A 26,077-nucleotide genomic window follows, 5' to 3' on the forward strand; every position below is an offset into this window, starting at 1 on the left:
ATAGTCGAGCATCCTGATTGCAAAGCAAATAAATGTCTTCCAAGTGTTGAATGAGAACTGATCTCACCTTTGGTTTAAAAAAACAAAACCACACAACTGCAGTTCATTATCCAAAAAGGTTTTTAATAGAGCGTTTATTTCCCTAAATAAGGAAATACTGGTTCAGACAAAATATTTGGTGAGCAGGTAAAATATGCATGTAGTACAAGCTTATAAAGGTGTATTTTTTCCATTTAATAAAATGGGGCTCTCAACAATAAATAGAATCTTCTGGGGGTCAACAGTGAATGATGGCAGATGGTAAGAAGCTCAACATCAAACCAACCATGTTAACTCATCTATTAAAATGTTGGCTGCATGTTTTTAAAATAACACTCCATTTCTTTTAAATAAAATTTAATTCTCAACTTTAACCAATATAGCTTTATTTCTATAGTTCTGTCTTCCATAAATAAATTATTTCTCTCTGTATCAAAAAGAGAATTCAAATATAAAGAACATGGCTCATTGTGGTGTATGCTCCAAATGTACACACACACACAGCACAATGAAATTACATCAAAGACGAGCTAAGTACACCGCAGCAAGTCAGGAATTATTTTATCTCCACAAATATACACAGCGTCGCTTTGCCCCGTGTGGGTTGATTGAAATACGCATTTTAAAAAAGCAACATTAAATTAAATTGGGTTTCATAATACACATACATATGTACACAAAGTGTGCCTTTATATTATACAAGTGTCTTTGTAAAAGATTAAAATGTAAAAAGCTATAGTATAAAAAGATGGCAGTGATTCATTCATACGGCTTCTGCGTTAAACATAAATATGTTGAATCTCTTTTCTGACAATTTGATACCTTGGCAGTAGCATTATACAAAATAGAGGGAAATTCTTTTACATTTGATCCAGACACACAGCTTGAACACATCCAGGGGGAGTAAGCTGATCCCTCAATACACCCCTGAACAGGGAACTAGCGCTCACGGACCGCAGCAACATGGGACCTAAATGTAACTTCATTTATACCTGAAGCTCAACATCCACGACCACGACACAAAGGCAAACACCACTGCTCTGTGTGTCAGACACTAGTGGTTTGGTAATGAACTTCAGTCCAGGGCTCTGTGCTGCTACAGCAATGTGAATACAAATTCAACTGGCAGTAGGACTCGGCCCACCTGCTGCTTTAAGACCAGAGAGAAATGCATAGTGGCTGACTGTGGGAGCTCACAGGGCTCACCGTCGCCCTCTACAGGTAGTTGGAGGCCACAAAGCCGTGGCTGTGGCTGACTCTGCTCTGGTGGATCATGGCACGGTCGTACGCCACCTGGACAGACTTGCGGATGCTGGACTTGCGGCCCTCCATAATGCGCAGCTTGTCCGCTGTGTCGTCTACACCCAAGGGTGTCACCTTGTCACGTGGGAGCCACTGCCTACAGCCGCAAAGACACAGATTTAGACTGTTAGAGCATTTGAGGACGACTGATGATGACCACTTTCACTGCTGTAGACCTGTTTGTATGATTTGGACCTAATATTTGCGTGTTCAATGTAAAGATGTACATATAACTACAATATATACAACTATATTCATTTTATTTACAAATTAAAAAGTCCTGTTTTTTCAAATTAATTTGCAAAATAATTTTTTTTTTTTTTTTTTTTTTTTTTAAGAACAGCCTGAGGTCCAGTATGGTCCTCTTTGACTGGACTACTGACCCAGCTGAAGTGTATATAACTAAAACACCTGATCCATGTCAGCATGTCAGTCTGTTTGACCCTCACCATGTTCGTTTGTTGTCAAAGAACAGCACCAGGTAGAGCCTCTCATTGGTCTCCTCCTGTCTCTGCTCCCCCAGACAGAGGACGTCTTTGGGTGGGACAGGGATGGGCACCCCATTGTGCAACAGGCCCTCCTCAGGCATTTCTGGGTCAATAATCTGGAATGAACACAAAGCGAACGGGGAGTTTAGGTCTGTTTCTAGCACCGCACACAGCTGTTCTATGGTCGCAGGGAACTCTTGATTTTTGTTTCTTCTACATTTGGTTATATTACTGTCAAACACACTCACTTCACCTTCTCAAAATGTGGGTTAGTGAAAGCTGCCTACAGTGTGCTGACAGCTCATATTAGATGGCTCTTCAGTAATACTATGTAGGACAAAGGATTACCAGAGCGGGATAGGAGGGATATCCCCGACACTTGGCCCACACCAGTTCTAAAGGCTCCAGCTCCGTCTCATCCTCTGACATTTGGCTGGCGTTGCCTGCAAAACAGCATGATGACATCATTTTATGAAGGAGGAGGAATAGACACGACATTCATGTGTACATATTCTCAGTAAAGTTGTGACACAAAAATTTAAAGGCATGTATGTGAGCAACGGAATGGAGTATTATGTGCAATGGTACACAGAAGACCTAAATTAGTTTAAATCTGTGTTGTTTAAACTAAACAAAACAAACATACCAATGTAATCTGAGTCTCCGTTGACTATCTCCAGAAAGGGAACTTTGGAAAGAGCTGGTTTCCCGAGGCTTCGTTTGGGTGGTGAGCTGCTGTAAGATAGCACTTATCAGTGTACTGTCAATTATTACCAAACACCCACTGACAACAGATACACCATGTCTTACATTTCTTTGTGGAGGACTGGACAAGGGCTGTACTCAGACTCGGACCTGCCGTCTTTGTGCTTGTTAATCCCGTTGGTCAGTCCTGAAAGCAAATGAGAGGACGTATGATTACTATACAAATTTAAGTTTGACATATTGTAAATATGTAATAGTAGCTAGCTAACCTAAAGTGACAAACCGTAAAAACTGATTAAGACAAGTTTAACATTACTTGGTGGGAGACTATAACAGGTCCTATATCCCTTCACATATCTTTGCTGACATTGCCCTTTGTTGTCTCGTAACTATTTAGACATGTTAACTGGTAGTTAATGTAAAGTCAGCACATTCCAACAAGCACCCTATTTGATAAAATCATAGTGAATGTCTTCTGTGCCAAGAGTAGCTCTAAAATGCTGCCCTGAGTAGAGGATCTTAAACTTGGGGTAAAGAGGTGTCCAATGGCGGTAACAAAGTAAAGCTTCTCACCACTTTCCAGTGTGTGATTTGGTGTCTTCTCCAGCTCACTACCTGAGCACATGTCTTCACTGGGGGTCCATTGTTCACTGAGGGTGGGGGGTCCTGGGCTTTTCTGTGGGGTCTTGGATGGAGTGGACAAAGGTGTGGAGGATGGGGTACTGGGTGTGGAGTTGGGTGCTGTAGGGGTGCTTGCATCATCGTCCTTTGGGCCATTTCCATTCAGCAGAGTATTGTCTCTCTCTCTGAAAAGCTTAGCTCCATTTTTTGCCTTCTTGAACAATATAGAGGTGCGTCGTCCAACTCCTCCGGTGGCGGGCCGTGTGGGGGCGCTGAGCTCTGGCAGGCCGTTGGCCACTGTCTGTCCTTCACTGTGCAAAATGGGAGGCGGTGACACAGACCGCTCCCGTGCTTTAGTGCAATTAATGTTCTCTGTGGTGATGTCTGAGAGGTCACCATCCAGCTTTAGGCGTTTGCAGGTCCAGCTGGGGGACCGGGGCTCCCCTGTGATTGGCCGCAGAGTGGGTGGCTCCAGAGGTGCGTCCTCCTGTCGTGGAGGAGGAGCCGGCCCTGTAGGTTCCAGTGTTGGCGGCGAAGTGGATTTAAGGTCTTCTGAAAGATGAGAAAAATTCAATTCAGTTTCACTTTTCGTTTATTTGAAATGAATGCCCATTTAGTATGTAGTGTGATGTGGTGGTGTAGTATTCACACTGGAAAATGGTTTCACTTCAAAATGGTTTACATTTCATTTTAACTGTCCAACTACAGCCCAAAGGGAGTTGAGGTATTCTGTAGATATGGAGGACCTTATCAAGACGAGTGAGTTAACAACTTTGCTCTCACAACTGTACACCTGCAACATGGTAACATGGCAGTATTTTATGACTCAACTGACAGAAATCACAGGCGTTCTGCGGCCCTCCTCTACGATAGCAAGAGACTGTCTGTAGTCAGAAGTGGGATGATATGACATGACTGTACGTGGCCAATGGAGAGTGGTGAGTCCATGAGAGTGATGTATAGAAGAGGTGCAGACATAGAGTGCACTGGGAGAGACGAGTTGTGAGGCAGCCATGGCTAACGAGACTCTGTGGGCCCCTACTTACTAGACTGGAGACAGTGGGGTGGTTGGGGTTGGTGCGTGGGGGGGACCCTGGCTCAATTACCTGAGGACAATGTTCCGTTAGCTTATGTTCACAACTGGTCTCATTGAAAAAAAGTGGCTTTTAAAAAAGGTTCATGCATTGGCAATTTCATACTGTTGAATTTTTCAGTGCTTTTCATCACCCACCTTTGTACGAAGACGAGAGGTCGTTGTCCGCCTTGGTGTCTTTGTCGTCATCTTCCTCATCATCGTCTTCGTCATCCTCATCGTCTTCTTTCAGATGTCCATTGAGAAGGTTGTGGCGGGGATGTTGGCCCTGTTTGTAGCGGATGTTGTTGATCTCGCGACGAAGCAGACGTATACGTCGAGTTCGAGCGCCACTGCATCGCATGGTGCTGACAAAGTCCAGCTTTTCTAACAACTCCTTCAGCTGTTCCTCCACCGTCATATGAAGCCGGTTGTCTGGATCCAGCACACTGTCAACTGGACACAACCGGAAAGAGTTAGGCTAACAGCGAAGCTGTTTTAAATATGAATTTAAAACAGATGTTTTTCCATTTAAAGCGGAGTTGCTTATATTAGCTGATGAGCAACAAAGCCTGCAAACGACAATAGAGACTCACAGTTCTTGTTCTGTGTGGATTTTCACTGCGCTACTCCTCCCGCACCATTGCCAGCACATATAGAAAAATCTCGATCAAGATTGAGTTGCTATGGCTTTTTTTAGAGATCGGCTTAACGGCTTTCTCGCTGATCACACAAAGATACACAGAGTTTTACAATGACTGCGTATGTAGTCAGAGTGGGCGAGTGGGAGTGTAACTAAACACCAGAATGGAAAGGAGCTGTAACTATTGTTAAACATTTTCTGCATAACTCACAATTTTCACTCTACATACAGTACTGTGCAGAAGTGGAAAAATGCTGTAAAGTAAGAATGCTTTCAAAAATAGGGTTCTAATCAAATCTCAAACTAAATTTCAATCCCATCTAGTAAACTTTGTGTTGCGGTATATTGATGTGAATGTACTTTATCACAGACCATCTTAGGAATCTGTGTGTGTGTGTGTGTGTGTGTGTGTGTGTGTGTGTGTCTGCCTCTTGATTAATTAATAAATACGCTCACGGGGGCACAGCGGATCAGCTCGCGAGGGCTTATGCCGCGCTGGGTACGCTCACGTGGGTGGGGCTTATATGCTCCGATGTGGTAGTGAAGTGTTGAAACGGAGTTATAGTCATCACGCAGGTTTATTATAGGCCTACGTTAGAAACTAATGTGTTGAAATGGATGGCTGAATATCTTGCAGTGTCTCTGCCAACCGTCATGTTGTTTCAGTGTTATATCGGTAAACCAATGTGAGACGCATATTTTCAACAAGCACTACAATATCTAGAAAGGGTAGGGGGCGTCACATTGGTCCCTGTGAACGGGCACTGCACTAGTATATCTGAATAAGTATTAAATCATATGGGAGTGATACATACAGACCAGTATCTTAAGTACAAAAGATGTGTGTGTTCATATTTCCTGTTGAATAGCACCACTGTGACTTACCATCCTCCCAGGTGCAGCTGTAAAAGTCTCGTTTCTGTGGCGACTCTGGGAGGAGCATGCCAGTGTCCAGGTCCAGGCCGGTGTTTGTGGCTTGTCGCTGGGCATGGCGCAGTATGGCTCCCCCTAAGTCTCGGAGACGCAACGCTGCCCGGTGGAAGACTGTGTCCTTGGCATTGTAGAGGAGGCAGTTGGACACCATCAGGTTGAAGTCGGACTCCAGGTCAGCCACTGAGCGGTAGGCATGAGTCTCCAGCTTAGAGCGCATAGTGGAAAAGTCCATAGGATGGCTGATGAACTCCATGTAGTCTGGGACCTTAGGACACAACAGATTGGCAAATAAAATAGAAATTAGTGACAGTGAAAAAATGTGGACAGGGGGAAAAGTTAGTTCAGTCAGGTTAACCCCTCTGCTGTTCTAATAATTTTCTTTTTAACGTCCTATAGAGTAGCGGAGCGGGAGGCTCTATTTTGGGCACCCCTGGTTCTGGAAGTCCATTACATTTATTCATTTAGCTGACGCTTTTATCCAAAGCGACTTACAATTGCTATATGCGTCAGAGGCTGCACGCGTCTTATCCACTGCTCCATTGCTATCCCAGCAAAAATTCCATTCATTTTCCCCCACAGACAATGTTACGTGACTCAAAGTTGGGAGCACTTCTGGAGTAATTCCTGGGTCAGTTGTGGGTTAATTCAGCAACTATGGAGCCCTGTGTTCATAACAATGAAGCGTTCTGAATTTGCCACCTCTGAGATTTGCACCTGTGAATGGCTTCTCCTTCATAGCAGCCAAGGCTCATGGGTAGTACTTTAGATCTGTCCGTCAAAAATGACGCACAAGACAAGATTTCTCAGAAACAAAGATGAAATACTTTAAACTGGTGGTAAGAACATAAATCTATAGGATCATAATTATCTGGGAGAACCAGCAGGCCCTCCCACTTTGCAACTTTATATAAACTGCGTGCATCCGGTCTCGGTGAAATGTCTGACCTCCTTGATGTTGACTGGCTGTGCAAAGATCTCAGCTGTGTCCTTCTCCTGTAGTTGCTCCAGAGCGGAGCGGAGGAGCACCAACATCGGGGTCAGCTGCATCTCCAGAGCTGCCTGGTGAACTTTGACCTGCAGTTGTAAAAAGTACATACACAGTAGTTGCAAACCATAAAGAATTCAGACACATGCTGCTGAAAGCTAAAGAGAAGAGAAGCAATGCGAAGCGATATTTGTGAGGCACCGTGTAATGTAAACTAATGGTTTTCTGTATGAAAAGTGATAAAATCTAAATTAGGGCTGGGCACATTAATACAGACAGGTATTTTCTGTCAAGTTAACTTTTAAATATTATTATTATTATTTATTCTGGCTATGAATACACATCCAGTCAAACCATGGGTCACAGGAGAGGTGGGATGTTAATCAGCCTGCAAATTACCTTACCCAAAGAAGCAGCAGAGGGAGGCTTCAGCAGACTATGCTGGATGCAGCTTGTGGGAGAAGTAAGACAGCGCTCCGTGAGTAAACAGCAGGCGCTCTGTTGTAGCCTATTTAACTTAAATTAAAATTACAGGCTACATAACTTTACCCGAAAGGCCTACATCTAGTTTTAGTTGTTGGTGTCCTATTTAGTAAACAGTAATAGATTCTGGAAACTCACAAACAGCGAGGATCAGTCTCTCTTCCAATGATTTGTGTTGCATGTCGCAAACAAAAAGTTCAAGACAATTTAACTTTGGCAGCGGGCGGGCGTGTGCGTGAGGCGAGCACAACCGCGAAGGGGAACTCACCCGCTTGTCGCTACACCTTGTGCTCGACCACTTCACCTCACTCTAACAGGGAAAATTGCTACTGATTGAACAGAGACTGTTTGTGATGCTCCCTGATAAAAGAAAAATGTTTCTGCTGGTACAAAAAATGTTTCAACTGGACTCTGATGGCAACTTGTTTTAACAAGCTAGATAAAAGGTAACGCCCTGGCAGTGGCAAATAGCTTAGGTTTGATATTTTATTTGATTGCATTAATATTTAAGTTGAGATTTACAAGAAATATTTTATTGCTACTGTGTAAAGGGAATACTGCTGGGAAAAAGAACATAATTTGTTTAATCGCAAGAAAATCATTCTATTAATCGCAATTAAAAATTTTAATCGTTGCCCAGCACTAATCTAAATATTTCTATTAAAATGTCCCCATCTTTTCAGATTTCAACATCCACAGACCACTGGTTGTCCAGCACACCTCATGTAGAATTGTCACTATTGATGGCCTTTACTTTTCCCTGTTACTCAGTTCTATCCATTCACAGCAGCCACATGTTGGTTTGTGGTTAGGCATTATCACATGAAGAAGAGATATCAACGTATATTCTCTATAGGACAGTAAAAGAAAAGTGAGACCACCCAAACATCTCAGAACTTCAGACTACAATGGAGAATGCAATACAGTTCGTCAGGGCCTCTTAGCATGTCAGATTCATCCGTGTGTGTTACCTGTTCTCGTTTGAGTTTCTCCCTCTTGCGAATGAGCTCCACCAGCAGCCTGGCTTTTTCAAGGTCATGCCGCAGCTTCTGCCAGTATCTCAGTGCTTCTCTTGCAGCAGAAACCTTTTCATCCACCTCAGGCTACAAAAGTACAATACATTTTTTTAGAGCTCACTTGAATAAACATGTATCAGATGTGTATCTAAAGGCAATCAATGAATTGTAGAAATTGTTTGGTAGGACAATAACAAAATAAGTTGGTAGGACAATAACAAAATAAGTTGATTCCAAGGTGGGTTCAAATGAAGGGAAACTGAACTTGGTTGAAAGATACTCGAAGAGGTTTCACCTCTCATCCAAAAGGTAAAGATATTGGTGAAGATATTCGAAAACGAACTGAAGGAAGCAGTTCCTTTTCGATTATCTTCAACCAAGTCCAGTTGCCCTTAATTTGAACCCACCTTGGATAACTATGACCTGGATGACTGAGAATCTTCACAGACATCACAAAAATTGAATCATTAGACCACAATAGTTAAATCATTAGACTAGTATAGTTAAAGAGTGCGAAGGCTGCAGTTCTGTTTCCTGCACTCACCTGTTCAGTATTCCTTTGGGATTGGAAATTACAGTGTAAACGACGGACGAGGGGCACACCATTCCTCGACTGACGTTTCAGCAACCAGTAGCTATGCAGCCTCTGCATGAACTGGTTTTTCCTCTGGAGGAGGATTCCTTTGCAGATGATATTCAGCCTGTACAACACAAGGATGCAGGTTGGTCTTACCCTCTACATGACTGACATCAGTTCTGGCAACTCTACTAGTTTCTTGTAATTGTACACCCATGCTTAATTAAACCTAGCAAATCCAAAAATCTCCAACAAAAGCTGCTATTTTTTATGTTTCTACAAAGTTGATCTTCACTAGGTGTTTGGCAAAGATTTAAAAAGGGTGTCTAATTTTTGTTGAACAGCAACAGAAGCACAGTATTTTAATGTAATCATAATAAAAGAAATCTAACCTGCTTGTGGGTATCTGAGGCACTGTAACTGAAGCAGTGTGTGTTGCTGTTGACTCTGTACTCTTTTTCCCTTTCTTTTTATCCATTTTGGCATCATCTTTAGACTTTCTGCCTTTTTTCGGTGTTATAGGGCCCTCTGTATAGGCACTCCATCCTCTACTAGCTCTCCCTTTGCTGCCCACCACTCTTCCTTCACCCTCTTCATCTGAGACAGTCTCTTGTCCCGGTGGTGAATGGGCCTCACAGAATGCGGTCTTCTTAACGGAGAACGTGGTCCCATTGACGTTTGCCTCTCGCACAGGATCTATCTTCATAAACAGGCCAGCACGCTGAGCACATGTGACGTGAAAAGCGGTGTAACAGTTGGCCTTGTGGCACTGAATTGATGCACCACGGCCCTTCTGCTTGCACAGGTAGCAGGTCAGTTTCCAGCGTGCTGGGGGAATGTTGTTGACCCCTTCCACTGGTTCTAAAAAAACTGTGTTGGCAAAGCAGACTTCAGGGATCCAGATGGCACAGACCACATGTGCCCAGCGACCGTCACTTGTTTGCTTGAAGGCGCCACCACGGTTCGGACACAGAACACAGTCAACAGGTTTCTGAGGGGATTGGAGGCAGCAGCGGCACAGCCACTGACCCTCAGGGATGTAGGGCACTCCATAACACTCCTGGTGCACAGCCAGGTTACAGGAGTCGCAGAAGAGGATGACATTGCTGTTGAGGCACTCATCATCCAGGCACACGCAGCAGAAGGCATCGTCGTCAATAGTGCTCTGAGAGGGTGCCCGACTGCGTGCTTCCCGGTACGCCTCCTCCTCCAGCCGATCCACCAGCAACTCAAAGGTGTCTGGTGTGACAGCTGAGTGACCCTCTGACGTCCTGCCCGCATTGACCATCTCTAGCCAGGCAGTGTCCTCTTCATCCATGTCATATTCTGCCTCAGCTTCTTGCTCATCAGTCAAGAATTCAATGTAACGGTAATATGCCGTAGGCAAAGGAGGTGCCTCGACTGGTGTGAAGGTTTCTAGCACGTGAAACTTAGGTTCAGGGAGGGTCATGTGGTGATGGTAAGCCGTTGCCTTAAACTTTTCAGGCGTTTGTGGATGAGAATTGGGGCAGTGGTTCTTAGAAGGTGGTGGCGACTTGACAGGAGGACATTTGGAGTCTTTTCTGCGGCCTCTTGGTGTGACTGTTTTGCGGACTGTTTGGACACTGCTGGTGGGAGATGATGACTGCTCACTGTTCTCCTTGTTGCTGTTACACTCACTAATGTCCTGAGCCATCATCTCATCTTCAGTAATGACCTCCAATGGCTCCAGAATAGAAATGCGATGAAGCCTACCATCCAGTTCCACCTCCACCACCTTCTGGGCCTGGGCATAAGTCAGGGTTTCTCTGCTTGGAGATGCTTTGAGGCTGTAAGGGGACGGGGATCGCTGGCGGGCACCCCCACGCCTGCCAACTGTCCCATTGGACTTCCTGACATCGGTTCCACCTCCTGCAGCCACCTGGCCTTTTCGACGTGGCTTCCTCATAGGCCACCAATCACACGTTCCCTCCTGTTGGTTTAAAAAGAAATAAAATAAGATATGTTGTCAGACTGTAAACAACAGACAATATATAAAACATATATTGTACAAGAATAAGCATTTGATGGTGCTACATTAAAATATGAAAATATTATGCCATCATTTAAGCATTGGGTGGATGGATAGCATTGTCCTTGTGTAATATTTTGCTGTTATTGTGAGCTTTTTTTATTGTTCAGTAATAACTTCTTATTTAGCTAGATTTATTTTCTGCTGTTTCACTAGCTTAATTTCCCCTTGTGATCGTTATATAATATTAATAGGACTAAACAAAATCGAATGACATTGCTTTCACAACGCCATAAAACTAAGGCCTAAAGATGCTAAACATGCTTCTTTACACATTAACTCGTTCAGAAACATCTTGTGCGTTGCATTTCAATGCACAGCGGTATTAAGCAGGGACATGGTAAATACCACCTGTAGTGTAAACATTCCTTCACACAGCTCAACTCGAAAAACCCTGACCTATGTATTGACAACTGGCCAACTGTTTAGCTGAGGGTCTCTCTTCACTGTGAATATACACACGGCCAGTAAAGAAAAATAATCTGTAGATGATTCTCGACTTTATCTCATAAACTGCTGGCAACTACTAAAAGGGCTAGCCATAACACAACCGGTACATCCAATCGGCTTTCAGGACAATTTGACTGATCCACCCCTGAACCAATCAGCTTTAAGGATACGACAGTTTCAACTGCTCAGTGTCCTTATTTCGGTAGTAAAATGTCAGCCATATTTACAGTTTTAAAACACTGTTAAAAGCTCTTCCACAGTTTAAATTTTAATAATAGTTTTGAAGTGTTGAACCAGTGCTTCACCTGGTTGGATGACAAAGGCACAGTACTGTGACAGAAGTACTCTGACATAAAAGTAGGGAGACAAGAAGTAACGTTACAGTTTACGATATCGGCTAGCTAATCTGCTAACTTTAAAACATGGACAGTAAGTTAACGTTACCAATGTTAGCTGGCTTGTTATTTTTTAACGTTGACAAGAAAAGGACCGGTTAAACCGTTGCTAGCTAAAACGGAGTTAACAGTTCTGAGCCACTCTAATAATATAAAGAAACAGTAACGTTAGCTACAAAACTTGAGCCATCTTACCTATTATGGCAACTGACTGACACAGGTAGCTCTACAGCCGGCGGTCTGTAGCCTCTTCTACAGTAATGGTTGCCTAGCCAGCCGCCTTCCTCGCTGCTGTAGTCTCTAAGCTGAGAGCTAACGTTACTGCTAGCCAGCCAGTTTGCTGGTACAGCCGGTATAACGTTATTTCGCTATATTATAACGCTTCCGTTCCTTTACAACACAGCGATTGGGAGACAAGCAGACAATCCCAAATGCTTGTTGAGAACACGAGTGGTATATTTACATTGATATTATGAGAAGCAGATTATTGTCGACCCAATTTTGTGAGAAGGAGAAACACTAGCCTCCTTCAGCTAGCTGGCTAGCTATTTGGATTCTACTAGAGTATGTGCTCAACTGAAATTAGCCGAAGTAAAACCACAGGTCTTCCGGATACATCTTTCAAAATAAAGTCCTTATTATCGTATACTGTGTTTTCATACAACTCATTTACAACTGATATAATAATCAGAGGTAAAACGTTTAACATATTATTTACTGAAGTAAAAGTACTACTACCCACAGTGTAGAAATACTCTTTTATAAGTAAAAGTTGTGCATTCAAAACTTTACTAAGCCTAAAGTAACCTAAAAAGTGCTTGCATGAAAACATACCTAAAGTACCAAGAGTAAAAAGTACTCATTATGCTGAATGGCCATTTCAGAGTAATATATATTACTGGATTATAATCACAGTCTATGATGTTTTACTGTGTTCATCACTTTAGTGTTGCAGCTGGTTAAAGGTGGAGCTAATTTGAATTACATACTGCTGGGTAACTAGTTAATTTCCTCCTGAGGCTCAATTAACTTTTATCTTTATAATAAAACATCTAATTTATTTGTTGACTATATTTTGTATTAATAATATGAATCTGCAAAGTAACTAAAAATGTAGTGTTGTACACAGTACAATATATACCTCTGAGATGTAGTGGAGTATAAGTATAAAGTAGCAGAAAATGGAAATACTCAAGAAAGGACACGTGCCACAAAACTGAACAGAAAAAAAAGTGAAGTGAAGAAGGAGAGTAAAGTAGATGGATTTCTTGAGGAAGCTTGAGGCTGCCAAATTCCCACGCCAAGTTCTTGTCAGCTTTTACAGAGGAGCAACAGAAACCATCCTGACTGGAAACATCACTAACATGGGATGTGCACGGCCCAGGACCGGAGGGCTCTGCAGCGGGTGATTAAAACTGCTCAGAAGATCATTGGTACCCATCTCCCGAGCATCAGTGTTATCGGTGAGGTGAGGTGCCTACGCAGAGCCCAAAGGATACTAAAGGACAGTACCCACCCAGCCACAGCCTGTTCACCCTGCTGCCTTCTGGGAAGAGAGATAGAAGTTTCTGCTGCCACAACACCAGACTGCAGAGCAGCTTTTCCCCCAAGCTATCACACTCTTAAACTCTAATTCATCCTCAGCGCTGCTCCATTAAATATAATTTATTTCTGTTCACCATTTTTCATAATTGATTTTGTATTCATGTATATTGTCTGGTATTTAGCAGAAGGGAGTTAGAAAACTCAATTTCACTCTATGACTTGTTATATTGTGGCAATAAACCTACTTACCAACCTAATATAATTTCCACCACTGAAGATAATTCCATTTCATATGAAACAGACCTTAATTACACCTAATCGTCCAAGCTTTGGCTGGCAACATGTTCTTTTTGCAGTATTTCATTTCCATACAGTCTAAAACAAAGTGATGTAGTTATCAATACACGTTATAAATGATATACGTTGGATGAGTCTCTGCTAAGTGCAGAAATACTCTTTCCCACACTTTTTATTTACATATAATAAATCACAAATTTTTAATGTATTCTTGCTTTAATTATTTCCAATGTTTTTGAATCACTAAAAACTACGCTGTTACTGTTTACTGATTTAACACACAATTTTCAGGGGATATTTGATCTCCTTGTATCTTATCTGTTGTCTTGAAATGATGCAGTCATTTTTTAAACTAAATATTCAAGGAGAAATAACTTTAAAATTTATAGCCGCACAATGAGTTGCCATTGTATTCAGTTAGTTACATCCTTTTATTTTGAAAGCAAAATGTCTCACTTCCGCTCTTGGTGGGCACCTGTATCACAGCAGATTGATCCTAGTTTAGCCCGCCCCCATGACGTCAGCAGACTATGATTTTCGCGCGCAACCATCAGGTTATACGACAGAAATGTGTTGATCTTAGTACAGCTGTATGCATGTGGGTTTTCATCCAGACCAGGTCTTTCAAAACAGCGCTCTGAAATTTATCTTCATCTGACTGTTTTCGCTGGAGTGGAAACCTGACACTTGTCTTGTCACATGTGCACAAAACATGCAGGCACACATGCGGGCTCATGAATTGTTTATTCTTATTCACACACACACACACACACACACACACACACACACACACACACAGAAAAAGAAACAAGCCTTTAACATGTGTGTGTTCCATGGTTAAAATCGGTGTGGGGGATAGTAAGGTATCTAATGCATGTGTGTGGATGTGGACCCACAATCAAATAGATGACCTAGAAATATAAAAACAAAGTCAAACAAGCAGAGACATGAAGAAAGGGCCACTTAGTTTTTAGCATCATACACACTGACATGGTCACATTTTCCATATGACACTGGTGACACATTGCACATTCACAGTAACTGCTGATCTTCTGGGGCCATTGTCCGTCAAAAGGTTTTCAGGGCATTCACAGGCAAGAAACAGATTTTGTCCCTATCTGATCATTTTAACTAACAACATATAAGCTGCTATTTTCACCTCAGCACTGCACTAATTTATGCCAAGAGATTTTAGTTGGCTATGAGTCTTTTTGCGTAGTCTGTTGTGGGCAGCAACATTTTCTATTTGTTGGAATAACAAAACTTCATACACATCTTCTCTTATTGTTTAATTGGAAAACAATATTACAGTAAATCTCACAGTAAACCCTGTGATATAAGGTCATAATACATTTGCAAAACAATCCACTGGGAATGTGTAACATAAAGAGCAATCTACACTTAGGAAACAATTGCACATTGACAGTTTTAAAATAGTCACTCTTCTGAACACTGATTCAAAATCTAAACATATCTAGGGTAAAAGAAATAGAGTGAATCCATAGTTAGAATATACAAGGGCACCATTGGCTGTATGCTGTATAGCTAGTGGCATCTGTAATTAAAAGTCATTCATCAGGTCACTGAGACATAGTCAGGGTGTTTTTCCTCTTAGAGTCCCGCCGTGGGAACGGCACAAAGCTTTTCAACTCTTTGAAACACAACCCTATGGACAAAAGGGGAAAACAATTTGTTTTCTGCACGTGCAGCATCTCCAACACCAAGAATAATTAAAAGGTTAGCTTCAATCATTTAAAAACCATGACAATAGCGCTCTTCCACTGTTTACTGTCTTCACTAAGACTCTCATACATAAAAAATTGTCTTTCTATTTTCTGTAAAAGGCCTCTTTTCTGAGAAATATGTAAAACGACTGTAAACAAATGAAATCCTAACTGATACTATAACATAAATTCTGTGAGATCTGTAAATGACAGGTACATATTACACAGTGTATGTATACACAACTCAGATCTGCACATTGATTGTATTAAGGTAATTTCTGTTTGCTTAATGTTTTTCACTTACGCTTCCATTCATCCAGGGTCAATGTGGCGTTGTCATGGCTGTCATCGTATGGCTTAGGCTCAGGAAAGTCGTCTGGGTCCCTTAGGCTGTCGAAATATGGGTGCTCTAGAGCCAATTCGGCTGTTGGCCTCTCGTCTCCATCCAGAACCAGCATCTTCTCAAGCAGGTCGATACCTGCAAAGGGTCGGAGGTACATAGTGATTCAACAATTTGTTTAAACATAAAAACCATCAAATTGTACATGTCAGTAAATGTGCCACATGGCAGGTTGCTGCAAGCTTTTCAGAATAAGATGATTAAATTATGCACACCAAAGGAAACATTTTACTATTTATTTTGTACCTATTTAATGTAACAATTTAAGCTCATTCCAAAAGATAAGAAACTGACAAAAATGAACATTACAAGAAAATGAAAGAGATGATTACTTCAACAACAAAGTTATAATCCCCAACTGCTGCAGTGGCCCAGCACTGTGGGTAGTAGTAAAAGACTGTACTTCTACTAAATGTGTCTCAAGCGTGACAAAAAGATGTAAATAATAATTTGTGGACCAGTCGAGCCCAAGAAAAAGGCTGTGGTTAAACTCACCATTTGCACTGGCTCTGGGGAACAACGTTGAGAAGTCTTTTCTGGGATAGCGAGGAAGGGCCTTAACATAGTTTTTGGCCTGTTTTTAAAGACAAAAGAGAAATAAAAGTAAGCGTCTAAAACAGTACCACTGAGCCTATGTAAACCATGATGTAGTATTTATTTATTTATTCAAACTGTCAAAATAATTATTCACCATATTTGAGCCATATATTGGCTTATCAACAAAGACAGGGTTATGATATAAAGGTGTGAAATATCTGGTCACATTTATTGAAGGACATTTAATGAAGCTTCTGATGCACAGAAATGTGTGCATACAGAGCAAAATATGCACGCAGGTAAGCATGACACTAATAAATATAATCAATTATCATTCAGTTCTTGATTCTGGGTTTAATGAGAAATTAGATATGTGTTTAAGCTGTTACTTGTGGTACCCTGTAGATAAAATTTCTCTGATTACTATGTATTTAAATAACTTTGTTTCCATTAACCCTTTCTTCTACATGCTTTTTGTTGATGCCCTGACTTCTAGTGCCACCCTCAGGACATATCTTATATTGTTTACTCCCAGTACTAGTAAATCTTCAGTTTGTTGTTGTTGGATGCAAAAACTGCTAGTGGGACTAGCCTTGTTCATATTATTTGCATGGGTGTCAGTGAAAGATTTAGTGTGCTGTGTTCTAAGCGATTATACAGGGATGAAGCATTTTCACTTTCACCCTGGGGGAAATCACTTAATACTTTTAATTTGTCAGCTTAAAGCTGGTGGATATCAGCAAATTATCAACCCCTGGGATCAGTGATTTAAAAAAGCATTTCAGTGTAACTGTAGTTTCATGGCACATGTATATTTATGAAACACACACACATAGTAATTTGTCCTACCTCTGGACTGTCAAGCTTCTGTATGAACTCGGGGCCAGGTACTCCAGTTACTTTCATTATCTGAGTCAACTGGTCCATGTCTGGCAATGAAGGGGTTACAATCAAGGACTTTTAAACCTGGGATGTCCTTGGGGTTCAATAAACAAGCGTCCACTCAAAAGCAGTGGAAAGTAGGGTTTCTAAGCGGGCCCATAAAACAGAATACTAAAGGAAATGGAATGCCACTTGATGAAAGAGTGACAGCTTTATTTGCTTGTAGGCATTAAAAAACCAGTGAAGTGTATAGGGTGCAAAAAAGAACATAAAAGGAAAATATAAAACATGTAGAAAAAGTATGTAGTATAGTGCAGCAGTACCTGCATTGGATGCTGCCTAAGGAAATGTCTTGCTTTTGCTGCATGTAATATACTCCAACTGCGTTTTGTGTTCCATTCTGCACCTGATTTATAGGACCAATACACCTCATCAAATGAAACTGTCACAGTTTAATCAAGTGGCTTTCAATCACCTTTATTATCACAATGATTTAATAAAGTCTCTGTATACTGAAACCTATGTCATCGTTTCGTTTTACATGGGCTTTAAAAAGTGCAGGAAATGGACAAGGCAGATGAAAGGATACAGTCTCTCCCTTTGAAAAGGGTTTTTCCACTGATCATTTCTGCCATGATACAGCCCACAGACCAGATGTCCACTAGAATAGACACCAGAGAAAAAACATCAGTGAGAACCCAAGCAGAATACACATCAATAATAGTGTTTTAAGTTTAGCACGGTGTAGCAGAAATGAGGAAGGTGGCATTTATCCCATTTCAAACTTCCTATTTAAGATTATTTTGTGTACAATGCGGAATACTTGGTGAGTAATACAATCCCGTGAAAGATTCCTATGCCAGAGTTTCTTTCTGTGTGACACTCCATTCGGTACAGGCTGCTTACAAAATGAAAAACCCCTATCTCCTAAAGAAACATAAATCCTGGGAAAGTCAGTTTCATTGCAGCGACAGCTCTGTCATTGAGTCTCAGCACTTTCAGGCTGCTGTCAGACCCATCTGTGTCAACTCCCGACAGATTAAGGGGGAAAAAGATTTATCCATGCTACTTCAAATTCGTTTCATGCACCAGTGTCAGAATTATAAAAACTGCTGACCCATAAAGTTCTATACAAGCCATCGCTGAAAGGAAAACAACCGTATCTAGAGCTGGGATGTTTTCACACGAGACAGTCACAGTTACAGCACCAGCAGGCCAACTCTGTACTGAGACCATAGCAAGGACAGAGGTAAAAACAGCTACGATTGTCTTGCCGGTCTGGGTGTAGTGCATCCAGTTCAGAATGACCTCAGGGGCCCGGTACCAACGGGTCACCACGTAACCCGTCATCTCAGCGTCAGTACTGCGAGCCAGCCCGAAGTCCAGGATCTGCATTGGTGGCAAAGAAACTGGTCACAATCTTAAACATGAACAATGTATCAGACACCAGTAAAGTTAATATATTGTTTAAGAACTTGTTTTTACATGCATGCCAAACTGTGTGGACTCTTAATGGACATGTACACTGATACTGTCCATAATGGTTCCAATGTTGTATATTTTCATATACATAACGTGTTTCTCCCCGCAACCCTGTACACAGTATAAGCAGTTGACAATTGATGGATGGATAATGTGTTCCTTAAAATTAGAATGGGAGGTGATGGAGGAGTGGATAAAACACGTGCTTTTGGTGCAAGAGAGCCGGGTTCAATTCCCCACTGTGACACATCCACCAATGTGTCCCTGAGCAAGACCCTTAACCCCTAGTACCTACGATGACAATTTCAGACCCCTCCATGATTTCTAAGTGGGAGAACTTGCAAAATAGCAGGGTGTTCAAATACTTATTTTCCTCACTGTAGCTCCAGAGGCTGACATAAATAGCAGTTGTAAGTCACTTTGGATAAATGTAATGTAAGAATCAAAACATTAACGTCTGTTTTGTAACACAAACAACTGTAGGTAAAACCACATTTTTAAATTCTTCTTTACTTAATGAATCATATTATTTTGCTGCTGCAGCAGCCTTGTCAAGTTTTGTCATGTTTTTCTAGTGTAATCCTTCACAGTACAAACCTTGAGTTCACAATCTTGGTTTACAGCCAAGTTTCCAGGCTTAAGATCCTGTAAAAGAAAATTTGCTGAGTGATGGTTACTCAAATAGTAATTACAAGCAAATCATAAGCATTGTACTGTGTAGTATCATAACTGGGACTGGGAAGAGCCTTAGTTCTTTTACTTCCTAATATGGCTCAGCTGTATGAATACTGTGGGATGCAACATAGATTCTGTGGTGTTAACTCAACTTTAAGCTGACCATAAGACTCACTGCAGCATCTCTGCAGAGACATTTTCAAAATACTGTGACATAACGTGTGCTAAGTGTGGCACTGTTAGTGAGTGTTGATAACACCTTAACTGCGTTAGGAGTTACAGGAGTAATAGCAGGGTAACACTTTAACAGAGGACTGAATCAGAGTGTGCATACACACACACAAACAAAGACAGTTAGCTGATCTCAAACAGATATTCAGATCTCAACCACCACACATCAATAGCTTAGTTAAAAATAAGCATTATCGATAAATGTTATGATCAAAACAAACTGTCTTTGAGCAATGACAAGATTTTAAAATGTTTTGTTATTCTTGGCAACATAACTATTAATTGTGCCACTGAAAGGTCTTTGGGTGTCTAAGACATAAAAAGCCATTAATATTTGCCTGCTGTGGCCTAATACTACTTTCCTTACTTCACACATAAACCCACACACTTCCTCTGAAGGGTGTGGCCTAACATCTCTAGACTTGCAGTCAGACATCAGAGATGAGTCAACTCATCCTACCTGTTGGGGCAGGGTTTGATGGGACTCAAAAACAATGATTAATTAAATCAATGTCCTTCCGTAGTACAGGAGGAAGTGTGCTATCTGAGCCAGAATAATGTGCAGTACACACATACCAATTTATTAAGAATAGTTGTACAGACCAAATCATTTAACATTTTTAACTAAGCTCTTTAACTTGTACTTACCCTGTGGATAATTCCAGCCTTGTGAATGTACTGCAGAAATGGAGAGACAGACAATTTTATTGCAGCCACATCCAAAACATATATACAGAATACTGCATTTATTTATGTTTTTTTGATCATTTTTAATATTTCTTTACATGATGGTTTTATAAGTACGCACTATAAGCTCACCTGACAACTCTTGTTATAATGGCAAAGAAAGTCAATGGCAAAGGAGTTTGAACAACAACACCAGTTTTTACTTTCCAATGCATCCTTCATTATAAGTGTACATGCGTGTAATGCAAGTGCAGACAGTTCTTTGTAATTATTGTAGCTGTAATGTATTAAACACATACAGTATAATTCTGCCATGACTGTATTACATGATTACCTTGGAACAGATTCCTAATAAGTTACTTAATGCGTTATGATAAAATTGTACACTTCTGAAAGGTCAGCTTCCTCGGCTCACCCTGAGTCCACAGAGCATCTGGTAGACGAGAAACTGGACTTTGTCTTCTGAGAGATTACCTCGCACCTTCGACAGGTCAGTAAACATGTAAGGCATCACCAGGTAGCTGAGAGAAAGAGAGGGAGAGATGCCGAGTGAGCAAGAGAATAAATGGAAATAAAATGGACAGTATGATACCTACTGTGTCGTGTCAGTAGGCATAAATCAAAATTCAGCCAATAAAATTTAGGCTTACTGTTCTCAGGTTCTCTAACATACTTAGTGCAGACACCAATTAGATAATCAGAGACCCATTACTGATTTTTGAAGAATCCTCACTGAAAACCATAATGACTGTCTATTTTTTACCCAGAAATGTGTCTTTTTTTTAATTTGAAATCCACATCATGCTCAGTGCACTTTTAAATTGTGTTCCTTCATCAAGACCTTAAGTTCTTGTTTGATTTGTAGGTTTGGTCTAATTACTGTAGCATTCAGTTAATCCCAGTCTTTTTGTCTAGAGGAATAGTATGCTCCTAACTTTGTGGCTACCTTTAGTAGAAGGTATTTTCCTGTTTTATCCTGACAATGCCACCATGCGCAAAGCCAGGACATTAACTTCATACCTATGAAAAGCAAATTACCTTCCAGATCCAGGTCTTGAAAGTCTTTAAATGTTATGTGCCATGATGCATATAAGACCAAACATGTCAAACTGAGTAACCTGACATGCTCCTGTCAGAAAAGTGAGAAAAGAATCTGTACTAACCAATTTTTTAACCCCTAATATAGAAAACAATCTTTGTTCCCAAAGATTCTGCAGTCCTGTATGCATTTCTGCAAGTGAAAACTAAACCTGCAGATCATCAGAGGCGTTGCTTGTTTCTGTCTGAAGGCTTTAGTCATATTGCTAATAATAATAATAATAATACTCACAAGTCCTGGATGTCATGGAGGCCTGAGGCAGGTGTAAACACATCAAGAAGTCCTATCACCTAGTTGGAATGAAAGAGCAAGGTGATGAATACAGAGACCCGGGAGCAGACATGAGGAGTTGAAGTATTTACAGCACATTATCATATTTAAAATGCAAAATGATTAAATTAAGTCCAATAACACAAGTCAAAATGGCAGTCTGTAAAAGGAATTAGGAGATGTTTGTTTAATTTACTCACATTTTCATGCTTCATGTGTTTGAGCAGTCGGAGCTCTCGGTAGGCCCTTTTAGCAAAGATCTCTGACTGGAAGGGCCTGTGGAGCTTCTTGATGGCCACTTTCTCTTTAGTCCTCTCATTTATTGCTGAGCTGTGGTGAAGAATAAAATAACAACAATTCATTAGCTTTACACTCCAAGTCTGCATGGGCCTTCTAGTTTCACTATGATTTCACGCTTTTGAAATCAAAACAGTGAAAAAATTATAGGACAGTCTATTTTTTAGGTTTCACTCTTGCTAAGAAATTCTGCATGAAATCCTCTGCAATGACGTTTTCAAATTGAGGCACTGTATGTGAGACTCTCTCTGTCTAACTGAGTGGGGTTTTTTTGAGTATGAACATGTAAATGCCTGGTTCGTGATATGCATGTCTGCAGTAATCTGCAGGGCACCAAATCGTGGGAGGAAAGGCTTGTTAGGCTATTTGGAGCCACATCCACCAACACATATTACACATAACACTTGAGCAAAGTGCTGTGGACAACACTGATGCACTAATGTAGGATATTACAATAAATTTTACCCGCAGCAGCTGATCCATGCCAGTCAAACATGGTATAATACAATACATGTAAGACATACAATAGCTATGAAACTAAGGACTGTGTTACCAGTAAGTATTTCCTTGTCTTCTTGTTTGCAATTTCCCACAAGATGGTTTATGAGAGACGTTCAAATTGCCAAATTTACAGAAAATGGTGGTGGCTTGATACCAGTTCATCAGATGGTGGTTCTTATAAAAGGTCAGACTTTTTAAACATTTAACAGACCATCTCCCTCACACTATAATGCTTAAAACCCTGGTAACCATAGTTAGCAGGCCAGTTTCTGCAGATCTGACAACAGAAGCACCAAACTCCACTATGATGGATGATAAACCATTTTGACTTGGCTCTCAAAATGTTCACCTTCTAAGCCTCATTAGTCAGTGTACACAGACAAATGATCTATTAACCCCCCTCAATGGGATAAATGACAAAGGTGAGACTGGATCTGGCCTAACAACAAAAATGCAGTGACTAATTTTCTGAATACAACTTGGTGAATGTTCAGCAGATGTTATCCAGCTCCTGTGTAATGGAATCCTAAAATTATCCAATTTGTGGTGCTACAATTGACAATGATTATGTTATAGTATGGATAATGAAATGTGACAACTATAACTATGGGCACATTGTGACAGCTATGAGCACTCTAGCAGTAGCATGCTAGTGGCACTCTGTGGCAGGCTAGCGGCACGCTGTGGCAGTTAGCACTGTGGCATGCTAGCGGCACGCTGTGGCATGCTAGCGGCACACTGTGGCAGCTAGCGCTGTGGCAGGCTAGCGGCACGCTGTGGCAGTTAGCACTGTGGCATGCTAGCGGCATGCTGTGGCAGGCTAGCGGCATGCTGTGGCAGGCTAGCGGAACGCTGTGGCATGCTAGCGGCACGCTGTGGCATGCTAGCGGCACGCTGTGGCATGCTAATGCTGTGGCAGGCTAGCGGCACTCTGTGGCATGCTAGTGCTGTGGCAGGCTAGCGGCACTCTGTGGCATGCTAGTGCTGTGGCAGGCACTCTGTGGCAGCTAGTGCTGTGGCAGCTGGCGGCATGCTGTGGCAGGCTAGCGGCACGCTGTGGCAGGCTAGCGGCACGCTGTGGCAGGCTAGCGGCACACTGTAGCAGTTAGCGCTGTGGCAGCTAGCGGCACTCTGTGGCAGCTAGTGCTGTGGCAGGCTAGCGGCATGCTGTAGCAGTTAGCGCTGTGGCAGCTAGCGGCATGCTGTAGCAGCTAGTGCTGTGGCAGGCTAGCGGCACTCTGTAGCAGCTAGTGCTGTGGCAGCTAGCGGCACTCTGTGGCAGTTAGCGCTGTGGCAGGCTAGCGGCACACTGTAGCAGTTAGCGCTGTGGCAGCTAGCGGCACACTGTGGCAGCTAGTGCTGTGGCAGGCTAGCGGCACTCTGTGGCAGGCTAGCGGCACGCTGTGGCAGGCTAGCGGCACGCTGTGGCAGGCTAGCGGCACACTGTAGCAGTTAGCGCTGTGGCAGCTAGCGGCACTCTGTGGCGGCTAGTGCTGTGGCAGGCACTCTGTGCCAGCTAGTGCTGTGGCAGCTGGCGGCACGCTGTGGCATGCTAGCGGCACGCTGTGGCAGCTAGTGCTGTGGCAGGCTAGCGGCATGCTGTGGCAGGCTAGCGGCACTCTGTGGCGGCTAGGGCTGTGGCAACTAGGGTCACACTAGCTGCCACAGAGTGCCGTTACCAGCCACTGGGAGACTATCGCCCAGTATTTTGAAAAGGCCCAGAGCGTAGGTTATAGATCCCAGTGCCTATGTACAATATTTGTATGAAACTTCTCAGCAGCCTTGTATGTATTGTAATTGTGGTTGTAACAACCTTTAGACACTTTTCCCCATCTGATTTAAATAATGTGATATTACAATGTATCACCATTGGAATTTTACACCTTTTAACACCTTTTTCAAGAGGCTTTTTTATTTTTGACCTTTAATGATGGGATATCACCAATTAAGGTTGTATTTATCTAACGCTAGTCAGCTGTATAAACAACATGGTATCCTTAACTGTAAGTCAATAATGTTGAGTGATGTTGGGTGTGTCCAGGCAGGAAGCTTAACTGACTAAATTTGCCTAAACAAGAATGTGAATTTATGTGTGAATGCAACAACACGTTGCCACTGGAACCTGCCATCCCCTTGAAGCCTGACCCCTATGAGTATTGCTAAAATTAAATTTTAATTTCTGTACCATGTGTGTTACTACAGGTCAATCCATGTAGAGCCATAAAATAAGTAAAATATTTACGTTAAATATTTACAAATGCACTGCAGCCTATAACTGTAACGTTACCTTGCATTTAACTGCGTGTAGAAAATCAAAGTGGAACGTGGCCATCTTTAATACTGATATTCTAAAATAGCTACATCACCTCTATTATTGCACAGATGATTACATTTAAGGTTGAAAAGGTATGTTTTATGAGGTATGTAACTTAGCCTTCGTGCTAACAAATGACACATGCTTTCAGAAAGTGGTGCCAGGAATACGTTAACTTGTTAACATGAGTTGTTAGCTGTGACATCGGTGTTGACTGTGTGTTGCTGAACACTACGGGACATAAGGACATCACGCAGGCCCACCACAGACTGCATACAGCCACTGTCCGCTAACGTTAATGAGTGCTGGGCTCAGACTCAACAGTATTCATAATGTTACACAGTCCAATCGCAAATACGACACATAATAATAATAATAATTCATGCAGCGTCCATTAAATGACAAGTCACTCACCAAACCGAGCCGTACGCCCCAGTCCCTATCTGTTTGAGCCGTGTGTATTTCTCCGGGACTTCCCACACCGTGTTGTTGATTTCCTCACGGGAAAAATGTGCCTGGACCTCCATAACGAAGAGGAGAAGGCGTCGCTCGAAAAGAAACTTCTCCCCCGTCCGTCCGTCTCTTGCTTAGTTGGTAAATCAAAACACTGCTCAAGTAAAGTTACGAGACAATATACCTTACAGCGTACTTCCGTTAGGGTTTTTCAAAATAATATTCGTAAGACACCTTTGGCTTAGGAAAGCCAAAAGTGCCATTATTGGCATTTATTTTTACGCGATTTACAGTCAACCCCATTTTTTATGTCATTAGATTCGTCAGAAATGCATACTGTAAAAACTGACTGTGCTCATCACATAGAACTGTGATTTATATAGTTAGGGGAGATCGGGTATGGTTGTAACATGGGGAGAGTTGTAACAAAACCAATTCCACCAAATAGAGATAAGATAGGAGTTAGGTGATCATTTCAGTATTTACCTACTTCCTCCCAGATCAAGCATGGTGGTTATCCAGTCTGAAAAGAGGTAATATCTCTCCAAAAGACCTGCACTAAAATGATTTTTAAAAAATACGGAAAAACGTGTGAGTTCAATACGGAACACGCCTTATATTTTTCTATTTTGAGGCAATCAATATTTCTACCGGAGGTTTCCATATTTTACAGGATGGTTAGTAACCCTAAAACCCCCAGCTAAATACATTTAGCAAACTTGGCATTTAATTGTTATTAATTTTTTATTTTCTTGTTTCATATTATAATTATTTGACTTTTCATTTGACTTTCACTTAAAAAAGCTAAATGGTCTTATTTTCAATTTTCATTAAACAAATCTTTATTTTGAAGGCAAACCAAAGTTCTGGTCTAGCTGACTGTCTCTGTGGGCTTGACTAAGTACCACATTATTATGCTGTCAG

The 26,077-nt window shown here is 41.7% G+C and overlaps 2 protein-coding genes across 4 annotated transcripts; both read right to left on the bottom strand.

The window, feature by feature from the left end:
- Nucleotides 1-101: 101 nt before the first annotated feature.
- Nucleotides 102-12,323, bottom strand: brpf3b (bromodomain and PHD finger containing, 3b). 3 transcript variants are annotated; one of them, XM_038723301.1, is made up of 13 exons: nucleotides 11,955-12,323; nucleotides 9,257-10,815; nucleotides 8,832-8,988; nucleotides 8,243-8,374; nucleotides 6,749-6,877; nucleotides 5,756-6,068; nucleotides 4,387-4,683; nucleotides 3,108-3,704; nucleotides 2,640-2,721; nucleotides 2,476-2,564; nucleotides 2,178-2,272; nucleotides 1,791-1,945; nucleotides 102-1,438 (listed from the first exon to the last, which is right to left on the bottom strand). In XM_038723301.1, the coding sequence occupies exons 2-13, from the start codon at nucleotides 10,789-10,791 to the stop codon at nucleotides 1,255-1,257; spliced, it is 3,765 nt and encodes a 1,254-aa protein (XP_038579229.1). In that variant the 5' UTR covers nucleotides 10,792-10,815; nucleotides 11,955-12,323; the 3' UTR covers nucleotides 102-1,254. The 3 variants fall into 3 exon arrangements, with proteins under 3 accessions (XP_038579229.1, XP_038579228.1, XP_038579227.1); XM_038723300.1 differs by having other exon boundaries at nucleotides 2,476-2,561; nucleotides 3,108-3,707; XM_038723299.1 differs by having other exon boundaries at nucleotides 3,108-3,707.
- A 2,548-nt stretch (nucleotides 12,324-14,871) lies between these two features.
- Nucleotides 14,872-25,318, bottom strand: mapk13 (mitogen-activated protein kinase 13). Its single transcript, XM_038723459.1, has 12 exons — nucleotides 25,115-25,318; nucleotides 21,789-21,918; nucleotides 21,550-21,608; nucleotides 20,635-20,740; nucleotides 20,181-20,210; nucleotides 19,224-19,271; nucleotides 18,419-18,533; nucleotides 17,734-17,805; nucleotides 17,112-17,191; nucleotides 16,221-16,299; nucleotides 15,630-15,803; nucleotides 14,872-15,267 (listed from the first exon to the last, which is right to left on the bottom strand). Exons 1-12 carry the CDS (start codon nucleotides 25,225-25,227, stop codon nucleotides 15,182-15,184), a joined length of 1,092 nt encoding a protein of 363 aa, XP_038579387.1. The 5' UTR covers nucleotides 25,228-25,318; the 3' UTR covers nucleotides 14,872-15,181.
- Between the last annotated feature and the right edge of the window lie 759 nt (nucleotides 25,319-26,077).

This window comes from Micropterus salmoides, unplaced genomic scaffold, assembly GCF_014851395.1.
Source record: "Micropterus salmoides isolate LMB-PRFRI ecotype aquatic unplaced genomic scaffold, ASM1485139v1 Ms_hic_scaffold_16, whole genome shotgun sequence".
NCBI classification, from domain to species: domain Eukaryota; kingdom Metazoa; phylum Chordata; class Actinopteri; order Centrarchiformes; family Centrarchidae; genus Micropterus; species Micropterus salmoides.